We start from the raw sequence: 14,061 nt of genomic DNA on the forward strand, positions 1-14,061 counted from the left end.
AGGGCTAGACCTAAGGGGTTTAGGGTGGGGAAAAAAACACAAGTCAAAATGGGAACATATGTTCCTAAATCTGGTAGGGGAAACACAAGGGCTGCTAGGAATGGGAAGGGTAAGGGTAGTGATGTGATATCTGATGTTGAGGATGATGAGGACAGTGAAGATGTTGACTTTGAGGAAACTGGCAGTGATGGGAGTGATGAAGACAGTGAGGATGAAACAGACATTGGTGACTTCATTTTTGAAGAGGAGGGGTTGGAGGATTTGATGGATGAAATCCATGAGAAGTCATTTGAGGATTGTTTAGACGGGAGCTCAAAAATGGACAAAAATTACAAGAATGGGAAAGTGTATGTTGAGCAGGAATGGGGTTCAATTAAGCTTGAGCCTTGGTTGATATTTACAGATAGGGAGGCTTTTCTTGATGTTCTTAAGGACTATTGTATACAGGAGGGGTTTGGGTTAAGTGTTGAGAAGGCAGACAGTAGAAGATTGAAGGAAATAATGCCCTTGGTCCAAGTATGCATTCTATGTTAAGTCTAATAAATGCGGTTCAGTATTAATTAACAAGTTAATAATTCAGTGAGATCAAGTGAGCTGAATGCCTAGCTAGAGGCCGCTTCAGTTCAAGTGGAATTAATGATATTAATCCACAGCTTACTCTTGACTGAACCCGTAGGGTCACACAAATAGTACGTAAACGGATCAAGTATTTAATGGCATTAAATACTCCATCTATGAATATTCGGAACCGACGGATCTTGGTTTCAGTGGGAGCTAAGATCGTCACAGGCAAGAAATGAATACTCCGGAAACGATGATATTGCCGGAAACGGAAATATGGATCGTATCGGAAATATAAATATTATCCAAGTCGTAGATGTTGCCGGAAACGGAAACATGGTACGTATCGGAAAATATTATCGGAAATGGAAATATTGCCAGAATCGGAAATATTGCCGGAAACGGAAATATTGTCAGAATCGGAAATATTACCGGAATCGGAAAATAATTCCGGAAACGGAAATATTAAATATTTGTTCGAAACGGAAATTAATTCCGGAATCGGAAATATTAAATATTGTTCGTATCGGAAATGAATTCCGGAATCGGAAAATTTAATCGGAAGCGCATCGTACGAATAAGCATCGGACGAGGCCTGCCGGACGAGGCCCAGCACGAAGCCAGGCCATCGCCCAGCAAGCCAAGCGCACCGCACAAACAGCCACGCCAGGCCCAGCGCAAGGCCAGGCCCAGCAGGCTGCGCAGCGCGCACAGCGCGCACAGCACGCGCAGCGCGCAGCGCGCGCGGGCGCTGCGTGGGCTGCTGCTCGCGCGCACGCATGGGGGCCCATCGTGGCTGCCGTGCGTGTGTGTGTGTGCAAGTGTTTGTGTTCGTGCACGTTTCCTAAAACATGCAGAGTTCGGTTAATGATTAAATTCCTAATTCTATTTGATGAATTAATTAAATTAGAGTTCTTGTAGGATTATAGGTTTAATTAATTTGTATCTGAATAGGATTTCGATTCCCTTTCCATACCCCTATAAATATGAGGCTAGGGCTCACAATTTATAACAAGTTTCAAAGTATTCAAAGTGAGTTTTTTGAGAGAAAAATTCAGTCACACATTTGCCTATAAAGTGCCGAAAATAATAGTACCTTAAGGGCGATTCTAGTTGGTCAATCTTAAGGCGGATCCGGACGTGCTGTGGACTATCTACGGAGGGACGACACTTGGAGTCCTAAAGACTTGTTCTTGTTCGGTTCGGGCGCAGCTAGGGAAGGCACGCAACAAAGAGTATGCATCTAAACTATGCTAAATGATTATGTGTAAATAATATGTTTTCCTGGCTTTATGGTTTTTCCGCATGATTTATGAATTGTCATATGTATCATAACCTAACAGTGGTATCACGAGCCCCTTATTATTTTCATAATCTAAATTGCATGAACATGGTTAAATATTACAAATTTGCAAGAATTAAAAGGGGTGATTAATTTTCGTAATTGTTAATTAATTGCAAATTGCGTTTATTTAATTATACGTACGCAGTTTTTCGGCAGTTTCTTCGTTACTCATCCGAATTGAGTGATTTTTGTGTCAATTCCGCATGTAAAAGGCATTCTAAAATTTTGACAAAAATAGTACTTTTCTGCCGAACCCAGAATTCTCAAATTCGAAGCCTAACTATGACTTTTCGAAGGTTTTAGTTTTTCGAATGCAAAATTTCGTAAATTTAAGATGTTAAATTAAATATTTGCGATTCTTGTTGATAAATCTTGAATTTTTGATTGACCTACTGCATATGTTTAACAAGTTTGAATGCCTAGTCTTGTTAATTATGCAATCTAATTTGTAATTATGATTAATTTGTTGAAAATTAGAATAATTTAGAATTAATTTGATTTTCATAATTAATTGTAATTTAATTAGAAACCTATGATTAAAAACCACCATAAAAATTGTAAATTTATGATAAATTTTAAATTTTTATGACCTAGACTTGAATCCATAACAATCGGAAATCAATTGGATAATAAATTTTCGATTTTTTCGCCCTAAAATTATGAAATTAATATTATTTATTAATTTGTCATTAATTTTAAATATAAATTTTAAATTTTTATGCGATTCGTTCATAAAACTTGCACGCACGAAGCAATGGACGCTTCGTGTTACCCTTAAGGGGTGTTGTATAATGCGGGCATGCGACGACGAGCAAGGGAGCTCGTCGCCCGTGCGGCACGAATGCAATGAGCAAGGGCGTAGTGCACGAGCACAAGGCAGCAGCCCTGCCTTGTGTCGTGTGCCACGAGCAATGGACGAATGGGCATGGGCGAAGGGCGAGCCAAGGCAGTCGCGTGTGGGCAGCAAGCGAGCTGCGCCACAACGCGCGCTGCCTCGCACAAGAGCGCGCAGCCTCGCGCGCAGCGAGCGCAAGCTCGCGTGCCACGAGCGCTGCGCCCAGCATTGCTCGCGCGCACAGCGAGCGATGTCGCCCGCCCAGCGAGCGATGTTGCGCGCCCAGCGAGCGATGGCTCGCGCGCCAAGCGAGCGATGTCGCGCGCCCAGCGAGCGATGGCTCGCGCGCCAAGCGAGCGATGTCGCGCGCCCAGCGAGCGATGTCGCGCGCCCAGCGAGCGATGTCGCGCGCGCACTGCGAGCGATAGCTCGCGTGCGATGAGCGCTGGCGCGCGCAGCGAGCACCAATGCGTGCGGAGGCTTGCGATGGGGATGCAGCAGCTATGCGACGAGCGCATGGGCTGCGCGCACATGGCCAGCAATGGCTGTGTGCGTGCGGCCCATGGGCGTGCAACGCGTAGGGTGTTTGCGTTACGATTAAAGATCGTTTTGAATGTTTAATTTGAAAATTCCAGTTCACGTAATTTTAATTAATTTTAAAATTAATAATTTAAATTATTTTCTTGGATTTTAATTTTGAATATTGTAATTATAATAAATTTTATTTATTCTAATTATTTTACTAAAATTAAAATCATGAATTAATTTAAATACGACTGAAATTAAATTAAACTTTTTGGATTCAATTATAAATTTATATGAGCTTTAAATTTTAATTAAATTTGTATGTTTCCGGTTAGACTAGAAATACATTTTTATGTTTAAAATTAGTAAAGCATATGAATTTATTGGTTTAAGTGGGAGCGTATTTTAGTCATAAACTCTTGATTAGGTCTACAAATCCTTAAGGTTAAAACAACTTGATTAGAATTAATAAGGACTGAATAATTGGTAGATTATTGGTGCCCTTGATTAATTGCTGCAAATGTTTACGTGATGCATAATGTGTTTTACTAACCAGCTATGTGGGCCATTCATGATAATGAATGGGTGAATGGTATATATTGTATATGTACTGTTTTGCAGGTTATGAAGTGACTAGTATGGCCCAAATAGGATAGAAAATATGGTCTGCGTACCATTAATTTGAATGTAATTGGTCTAAAGTACCAAAGTTATTTTTCAATTCAAATATGGTCTGCGAACCATCAAATAGTTGTAATTAGTTATAGCTTATCCTATTTGAAGAAAATGGTGCCTCCCACGGAGATTTTCAAGACGGACTTTGAAGTCAAAGCTTCAAGATGAAGTCGGGCCATACTAGATCACAAATATCTTATGCATGTTTTAAGTTATTTATTGTTTTAAATATGTCTTAAAATGCATGAGATCAAAAGCTTGATTATGTTGCATGATTAAGGATTTTAGTTCACTTAAAATCTAACCAACATAGTAAGAGCCTTAAGTTCCAAACTTAAAAATTGAGTTAAAAGGTGCCATGCCAAAATATACACTTGCTTGGATATCCTTTACATCAATCTAGTAATAGTTTTCCCTCAGCGAGGTGTTACTTATTGGTCCTAAAGGGGCAAGGTACACAAATAATTGTGAGTACATGTTAGTTTTGGTGAAACTCAACGATATAAGTAAGGAGTCCTTTTATGTCGTGGCAAATTCGATAGGTTTACCTAATAAGTTCTTAGACGTACCTATCAACCAAGAATAGTTTCTAGACTATTAGCAAAAGGCTTTTGCTTACCTAAGATGTTCTAGGATTAAGTCGACAAACTGTGCTTAGTTCTTCAATGATTTTAGGATCTTGGAATCATTTTATTCACACCTGCCGGAACACATAATTTGAATAAAATGCTTAATAAACATTGAATTATGCATGTATGCTAGAATTTAAGTTTATTAAGAGAAACTGTGAATGGTTATTTATTTGTTTATTCTTTTCAATTGTAGTTTTAATATGGCAAACAACAATCAAAACATCATCATGGGTTCTGAGCTTATGGTCAAGCTAAACCTGACAAATTTTCTTGAATGGGAAGCTAAGCTAGTTGAAATAGTCAAACTCAATGGACTTGAGTATGTACTGTCACATCCCATGCCAAGCTACTATGCCAGAGACATGACCCCTGAGAGATTTTACGCCTGGGATGCGGATCTCAAAAAGGTTATGAGTCTCATGCTGAACAATATCCCTGATGATTGGGCTAAAAGGTTTGTAGCCTATGAACCTTTTACGCTCATCAAGAATCTGAGGGATATCTGTCGTGGAAGTACGGAGGACAGGGACCTGAACGTCCATGAGTTGATTGAATCAATGTCTGGTCTAAAGGTTAGTTCTCCCAACAGGTGTTATAGGATGGAGGTCCAAGAAACACATGTTCAGCTCCTTCGCACTAAACAGAGGGTAGGCGTCCCACTGAGGTTCCATGTGGATCTTATGTGTTCATATTTTGATCGCCTAAGTCTACTAGGAACACCAATAAGCGAAAGGATGGCAGTCTCTGTCTTGCTCAATTCACTACACAGTGGGTTTGGTCGCTTCAAGCAACTATACCTAAGTGAACCAAGAGAAGAAACAGTTGCAGAATTTATTCACCTTGTCAGAAAGGCTGAAATAGTACTGGACTGTGAAGCCAAAGATTTACTCAAGGCTAGAAAGAGACCATTCAAGAAAGGTGGAAAGTCCAAGGGCAATGCTAAATCAAAGCAGGACAAGTCCACATCAAGCTGTCTTTATTGTGATGGAATAGGCCATTACAAAAGATAATGTCCAAAGCTAAAGGAAGATCAGAAGAACGGAACAGTCGTTCCATCTTCAGGTATTTTCGTTATAGACTGTATACTTGCTAATTCAACTTCTTGGGTATTAGATACAGGTTGTGGCTCACACTTATGTTCCAATCCACAGGGACTAAGAAGAAGTAGAAAGTTAAGCAAGGGTGAAGTCGACCTACGAGTGGGAAATGGAGCACGGATTGCTGCATTAGCCGTAGGAACTTACTATTTGTCGTTGCCCTCCGGGCTAGTTTTGGAACTGGAAGAATGTTTCCATGTTCCAAGTCTTACTAAAAACATCATTTCAGTTTCTTGCTTAGATGCTAAGGGATTTTCCTTTTTAATAAAAGACAATAGTTGTTCGTTTTATTTTAAAGAGATGTTTTATGGATCTGCTAGATTAGTCAATGGACTTTATTTATTAGATCACGACAAACAAGTATATAACATAAATACCAAAAAGGCCAAAAAGGATGATTCAGATCTCACCTATCTGTGGCATTGTCGATTAGGCCATATAAACTTGAAACGCTTAGAAAGACTTCAAAGGGAAGGAATTCTAGAACCATTTGACTTAGAGGATTATGGTAAATGCGAATCATGTTTACTTGGCAAAATGACAAAGCAACCTTTCTCTAAAGTTGGAGAAAGAGCAAATGAACTATTGGGTTTAATCCATACAGATGTATGTGGACCAATGAGTACAAATGCTAGAGGTGGTTTCAGCTACTTTATCACTTTCACTGATGACTTCAGTAGGTATGGTTATGTCTACCTAATGAAGCATAAGTCTGAATCCTTTGACAAATTCAAGGAATTTCAGAGTGAAGTAGAGAATCAATTAGGCAAGAAGATTAAGGCACTGCGGTCTGATAGAGGCGGTGAATATCTAAGCTATGAATTTGATGACCATCTGAAAGAATGTGGAATTCTATCAGAATTGACTCCTCCTGGAACACCACAATGGAACGGTGTGTCGGAACGGAGGAACAGAACCTTGCTAGACATGGTCAGGTCAATGATGGGTCAGGCCGAACTTCCATTAGAATTTTGGGGACATGCACTAAATACAGCTGCACTCACTATAAATAGAGCTCCGTCTAAAGCTGTCGAAAAGACTCCATACGAATTATGGTTTGGAAAGCCTCCAAATGTGTATTTTCTTAAGATTTGGGGATGTGAAGTATACGTCAAACGATTAATTTCAGACAAACTTCATCCAAAATCTGACAAATGTATCCTTGTGGGCTATCCAAAGGAAACAAAGGGGTATTACTTCTACAATACATCTGAGAACAAAGTGTTTGTTGCTCGAGATGGTGTCTTTTTGGAGAAGAATCACATTTCCAAAATGACAAGTGGGAGAAAAGTAGACCTCGAAGAAATTCGAGTCGAACAACAAACTCTAGAGAATGCTCAAGATGACATTCAGGATGAAACTCAGAGATCTTTAGAAGAATCTGGTGAGAATCATGGTCAATCTAGAAATGTTACCCCGCGTAGATCGCAAAGATATAGATCTCAACCGGAAAGATACTTAGGTATTTTGACGAACGAGAGCTATGACGTTCTATTACTTGAAAGTGATGAACCTGCGACTTACAAGCAAGCTATGACGAGCCCTAGCTCCAAGCAGTGGCAAGAAGCCATGCAATCTGAATTAGACTCCATGTCTGAAAACCAAGTATGGGATTTGGTCGATTTGCCAGATGGCTACCAAGCCATTGGAAGCAAATGGGTTTTCAAACTGAAAAAGGACAAGGATGGGAAACTTGAAGTTTTCAAAGCTAGATTGGTCGCAAAAGGTTACAGGCAAGTCCACGGTGTGGATTACGATGAAACCTTTTCACCAGTTGCAATGCTAAAGTCTATTCGGATAATGTTAGCAATCGCTGCATATTACGATTACGAAATATGGCAGATGGATGTCAAAACTGCTTTCTTAAACGGCGTTTTAACAGAAACTGTGTTTATGACACAGCCTGAAGGTTTTGAGGATCCAAAGAATGCTAAAAAGGTATGCAAGCTAAAGAAGTCAATCTACGGATTGAAGCAGGCATCCAGGAGCTGGAATATACGTTTTGATGAAGCAGTCAGTGACTTTGGTTTCATCAAGAACGCGGACGAATCTTGTGTATACAAGAAGGTCAGTGGGAGCAAAATTGCTTTCCTAGTATTATATGTCGACGACATATTGCTTATCGGAAATGACATTCCTATGTTGAACTCTGTCAAGATTTGGCTTGGGAAATGTTTTTCGATGAAGGATCTAGGAGAAGCACAGTACATATTGGGCATCAAGATTTACAGAGATAGATCTAAAAAGATGATTGGACTTAGTCAAAGCACTTATATCAATAAGGTGCTTGATAGGTTCAAGATGGCGGACTCCAAACGAGGCTACCTACCCATGTCTCATGGAATGACTCTAAGCAAGACTCAGTGCCCAAAAACACTTGATGAGCGTAGATGAATGAATGGGATTCCATATGCATCATTGATTGGTTCAATAATGTATGCTATGATATGTACACGCCCGGATGTTGCGTACGCACTCAGTGCTACGAGCAGATACCAGTCAGACCCAGGAGAGGCGCATTGGACTGCTGCCAAGAACATTCTGAAGTACCTGAAAAGGCACAAAGATGACTTCCTGGTCTATGGTGGAGAGAATGAATTAATTGTTAAAGGCTATACGGACGCAAGTTTCCAAACCGACAAAGATGATTTTAGATCACAGTCTGGGTTTGTCTTCTGCCTCAACGGAGGAGCAGTAAGCTGGAAAAGTGCTAAGCAAAGCACCATTGCGGATTCTACAACTGAAGCGGAGTACATTGCTGCACATGAAGCAGCAAAGGAAGCTATATGGCTAAGGAAGTTCATAGGAGAACTTGGTGTAGTCCCCTCCATTAAAGGACCAATAGCCCTGTATTGTGATAATAACGGAGCTATTGCACAGGCAAAAGAGCCTAGACACCACCAGAGAGTCAAGCATGTACTTCGTAGATTTCACCTTCTACGAGAGTTCGTTGAAAGAAAAGAAGTCGAGATAAGCAAAATTGGAACTGATGACAACATATCAGATCCATTAACTAAACCTCTGCCGCAGGCGAAGCACAACTCGCACACTGCAGCTATGGGAATCAAGCATATTGGAGAATGGCTTTGATGTCTCTGTTTAATGTTTTAAAGTTTTAGAGTTTAAATCTTTGTAAAACATTATTGGTTAATCATTCACAATAAATGAAATGAATTCATTTTTCCATTTAATTTATGGTTTATTAAATGATGAGTCCCTTCAATTTGACGATATATTCAAGATAGACAGTCAGGACCAGTCCTGTGACTAAGAAATGTCTATCAAGTGAACTTGAATGTCAAAGGTTGAAAATGGTCCCTAAATCGGAGTTTTCTATAAAATTGGACGCATAGAAAACGTTAGACGATTAGAATGCAAGATGACTAGTAGTTCTGTTTCTTGAACTATGTGGACATGGCAATGTCATAATCATTTGCATAGATACTTACTTTGGGAAGACTAGTATCGGACAAGACCTATGAAACTTTACTGTAAGAGATGAAAATCTGTCATAAGTAAATTTCATTAAATTATTAGACACTAAATCCTCAATACCTGAGTGATTTGAGATTACTTGTTTGAGAACTGGTTGCTTTGACGTTGACCAACCGTCGCACCGTAAAAGGAGGCTATAAAGGCAACGCTCAGGTAATCACCTATCAAACGAAGTCTAATCTCAAGATCGCAAGATTGGGATTGTCCTCCCATAAATCGGGATGAGATGCTTAAAAGTTGTACAAGGCCACTCGGAGAGCTAGAAACTGTGAAATGCATGGCCGTGCTCGGATGAATCATAAGCTATGATTATCTGTTTATTTGATCAGTTGAACTCTGAAACCGAGGAACACCTCTGGACGTAATAAGGATGACAACTCTTACCTTATGTTCAAGAGCAAGCATCGAGCGACAAAGGAATTAGGAAATGCACACTTATCCCTAAGGACAAGTGGGAGACTGAAGGAAATAATGCCCTTGGTCCAAGTATGCATTCTATGTTAAGTCTAATAAATGCGGTTCAGTATTAATTAACAAGTTAATAATTCAGTGAGATCAAGTGAGCTGAATGCCTAGCTAGAGGCCGCTTCAGTTCAAGTGGAATTAATGATATTAATCCACAGCTTACTCTTGACTGAACCCGTAGGGTCACACAAATAGTACGTAAACGGATCAAGTATTTAATGGCATTAAATACTCCATCTATGAATATTCGGAACCGACGGATCTTGGTTTCAGTGGGAGCTAAGATCGTCACAGGCAAGAAATGAATACTCCGGAAACGATGATATTGCCGGAAACGGAAATATGGATCGTATCGGAAATATAAATATTATCCAAGTCGTAGATGTTGCCGGAAACGGAAACATGGTACGTATCGGAAAATATTATCGGAAATGGAAATATTGCCAGAATCGGAAATATTGCCGGAAACGGAAATATTGTCAGAATCGGAAATATTACCGGAATCGGAAAATAATTCCGGAAACGGAAATATTAAATATTTGTTCGAAACGGAAATTAATTCCGGAATCGGAAATATTAAATATTGTTCGTATCGGAAATGAATTCCGGAATCGGAAAATTTAATCGGAAGCGCATCGTACGAATAAGCATCGGACGAGGCCTGCCGGACGAGGCCCAGCACGAAGCCAGGCCATCGCCCAGCAAGCCAAGCGCACCGCACAAACAGCCACGCCAGGCCCAGCGCAAGGCCAGGCCCAGCAGGCTGCGCAGCGCGCGCGGGCGCTGCGTGGGCTGCTGCTCGCGCGCACGCATGGGGGCCCATCGTGGCTGCCGTGCGTGTGTGTGTGCAAGTGTTTGTGTTCGTGCACGTTTCCTAAAACATGCAGAGTTCGGTTAATGATTAAATTCCTAATTCTATTTGATGAATTAATTAAATTAGAGTTCTTGTAGGATTCTAGGTTTAATTAATTTGTATCTGAATAGGATTTCGATTCCCTTTCCATACCCCTATAAATATGAGGCTAGGGCTCACAATTTATAACAAGTTTCAAAGTATTCAAAGTGAGTTTTTTGAGAGAAAAATTTAGTCACACATTTGCCTATAAAGTGCCGAAAATAATAGTACCTTAAGGGCGATTCTAGTTGGTCAATCTTAAGGCGGATCCGGACGTGCTGTGGACTATCTACGGAGGGACGACACTTGGAGTCCTAAAGACTTGTTCTTGTTCGGTTCGGGCGCAGCTAGGGAAGGCACGCAACAAAGAGTATGCATCTAAACTATGCTAAATGATTATGTGTAAATAATATGTTTTCCTGGCTTTATGGTTTTTCCGCATGATTTATGAATTGTCATATGTATCATAACCTAACAAAGATACACTGCTGTTTGTGCAATTGAGGGGTGTGATTGGAGGATTTATGCTTCAAAGATGGTTGATAAGATGAGTTGGGCTATAAAATCACTGACTGGGGAGCATAAACAGTGTGGTAGACTAGAGGTGAACCCCATAGTGACCACCAAATGGTTAGTGAAGAAGTTGTTGCCAGAGATTGAAGCAAACCTAGATGTTCCTGTAGAAACATTGCAGAATGTGACTCAAAAAATGTTTAGGCTACAAGTTAACAAGAGGCTATTCTACAAGGTTAAGGCAGTGGCTAAGGAGATTATCCATGGGAGTTTTAGTGAGGCATATGCCCTTCTACCTAGGTATATATGCAGAGATGATCAAAGAGACTAATCCTGGTAGTTATGCATTGATCACATGGCATAATGATGGTGGGAATGTGGACTCAAGGTTTAAGGCTTGCTTCTTCTCATTTGGTGCACAAGTAAGGGGGTTCCTGAAGGGGTGTAGGCCCATTATTGGAATTGATGAAGCTCACCTTAGTGGGTATTTCAAGGGGATTCTGCTGTCATCCTTGGGGATTGATGGCAACAATGAGATATTCTTGCTTGCTTATGGGGTTGTTGACACTGAAAGCCAAGAGAGCTGGACCTATTTCATGAGGAACCTCAGGGCACTGTTTCAGAGAGAAGGCTGCAACAAGGATGACTGGACATTCATCAGTGACAGAATGAGGGTAAATTCTGAACTTTTATCTCTTATATTCAAGTTTTTATAAATTTACCAAATACCCCTAAGTTTGAACTTAATTCACCAAATACCCCAAAGTTAAAACTTAATTCACCAAATACCCCAAAGTTAAAACTTAATTCACCAAATACCCCAAAGTTAAAACTTATTCACCAATAATCCCACAGTTTAATATTGTTTGCCTTGCCATTGTTTAATCTTAGGGGGTGGATTTAGCTATACATGAGAACTTCCCTAAGGCCACTAGAAGGTGTTGCAGTCACCACTTGTACATGAACTGCAAGAATGGTGGTTGGAGTGGAGAATTGTTCCACAAACTATTCTGGATAGCTGCTAATGCTTACAACCCCTATGTGTACAACAAGGCCATGGAGAAGATCACTGACTTTGATCCCAGGGCTACACAGTACTTGGATACATGTACTGAGCAGTGGTCCAGACATCAGTTTGAGCCAGAAGTGTGTTGTGATCATAACACAACAAACTTTATGGAATCATTCAATGCTGTCACCAAGCCCTACAGGGATTTACCAGTGTTGAGACTGTTTGAAGGTATTGTGTTCTGTTTTTTTCCCCATTTTCTATTTCTGTCAGATTTTCAGTGATTATGTTCTTATGTTTACTTGGTTATTGTGTTAAAATGCAGCTATTAGGGAGTGGTCTATGCAGAGAATTGGGGTCAGATTTGACAAAGCAGCAGACATGGAGCCTCAAGACTTAACTGAGCATGCCAAAGTTGAACTGGAGTTGAGAACAGCTGAATCCAGGTTTTGCTACTCTACTCCATGTGGTGGTGAGGAGTATGAGGTGAGGGAAGGCCATGTGAAATTCCTAGTCAAGATTGACAGTAGAACCTGTGGGTGTGGAGTTTGGCAGGTGTCTGGTATTCCCTGCAAACATGGTTTGAGGGTCATTTACAACCAGAGACTAGACCCTCTGGACTTTGTGTCCCATTTCTTCAAGGGTGCTGCTTATAAGCTGGCATATGCAGAACATATGCACCCTATGCCTGACCCTACTCAGTGGCCTGAGTTCAACCTTCCCACCATTAACCCTCCTGGAATTAAGAGGACTGCTGGAAGACCCCCTAAACAAAGAAAGAGGGGTGCTATGGAAGCTAAGAAGAGGAAGAGGCACACTTCAGTAAAGTGTAGCAAATGCAAGGAGATGGGCCACAATGCAAGGACTTGCAAGTCTGGCACTGGCAGTTCCAAGGCACCACCAAAACAGAGGGTTACAACAAGGAAGAGGAAAACTGGTGATGATGGAGCAAGCACATCCAAGGCAGCACCAAAAGGGAAGAAATCAAAGCAAGCATGAGGTGGGGAATGTTTTAGGAGCACAGTGGGTTTTTTGGGTAGTTTTTGATCTTGCACATATTCATTAAGTAGAAAACAGATGTAGTTAGTGCAAAGATGTGTTGTAAGTGAAGCTAAAAAACAGATATGCTTCCCATTTTGGTATTTTGTGGAATTTATGCAACAACAATTATGAAATGTGATTTTATTTCTTATTCATTGTGTCTACTTCATGATTACAAATAGTAGGGTTACAAACATCAATATCCCCATTTGAATTACAAGTTTAACTACTTTTTGTTGTTGTTTTAGCTTTTTCTTCATTTGCTTCAATTCCTCTTGCATATTATTGCTTCCCCTGTTTTCAGCACTTTCTCCTTCGTCTAAGCTTCCCCTGTGTTGTCCTTCGAGCTGCTGCCCCCTGTTTTCTTGCTCAACTACTCCCTTGCACCATCTTAGATTGTTGCAAGGATCACACTTGTAGTACAACCTTTGTGGATTGAGCGTTGTATCGGAGCTTCGGATGGCAAATTTCCTACCACAATAACAAAATTTGTTAGGTACTCTAATATATGTGGACTCATTGTGTGTGGAAGATGATTTTGAAACAAAACTCATGATAGAAATCTTATAAGATTAGAAAACCAAAGAAAAACAACAACAAAAGTACATGAACAACCCAGCAAGGGGGCTTTTATAGCCTACCAGAACCAACGGCTACTTTTCATACAAAAAAACTAGCCGTTGGAACAACAAAACTAGCTAAATTTTATGTTAGGGCATTTGGTGAAATAAGTTTGAGATTAGGGGCATTTGGTGAAATAAGTTTGAATTTAGGGGCATTTGGTGAATTAGAAACTTAGCTAACGGCGGACTAACGGCACGTTATTAATAAGGGTATGGTGGGCATTTGTACGGATGGTGAGGGGTATTTTATGAATTGTTGAAACTTGATGGGCGTTTGGTGAATTACAGCAAAACTCGAGGGCATTTCATGAAATAACCGTTTTTTTAAACTAGTGTTTAGACTAGGTCAA

General features: G+C 40.4%; 1 protein-coding gene across 1 annotated transcript; it reads left to right on the forward strand.

The window, feature by feature from the left end:
• The first annotated feature begins 48 nt into the window (after positions 1 to 48).
• On the forward strand, positions 49 to 13,046 carry LOC130462954 (uncharacterized). Its single transcript, XM_056831951.1, has 5 exons — positions 49 to 452; positions 11,006 to 11,338; positions 11,427 to 11,712; positions 11,930 to 12,278; positions 12,373 to 13,046. Exons 1-5 carry the CDS (start codon positions 49 to 51, stop codon positions 13,044 to 13,046), a joined length of 2,046 nt encoding a protein of 681 aa, XP_056687929.1.
• Positions 13,047 to 14,061: the final 1,015 nt, after the last annotated feature.

Source organism: Spinacia oleracea, chromosome 6 (assembly GCF_020520425.1).
Source record: "Spinacia oleracea cultivar Varoflay chromosome 6, BTI_SOV_V1, whole genome shotgun sequence".
In the NCBI taxonomy this organism is placed as follows: domain Eukaryota; kingdom Viridiplantae; phylum Streptophyta; class Magnoliopsida; order Caryophyllales; family Amaranthaceae; genus Spinacia; species Spinacia oleracea.

Bases quoted from the DNA above. Each gene is read 5' to 3' on its own strand.
- LOC130462954 (XM_056831951.1), top strand. From the start codon at position 49: ATGGGAACATATGTTCCTAAATCTGGTAGGGGAAACACAAGGGCTGCT. The intron at 453-11,005 runs GTTTGGGTTAAG...AACCTAACAAAG, and splicing joins GACTATTGTATACAGGAGGG to ATACACTGCTGTTTGTGCAA. The intron at 11,713-11,929 runs GTAAATTCTGAA...GTTTAATCTTAG, and splicing joins TCATCAGTGACAGAATGAGG to GGGGTGGATTTAGCTATACA.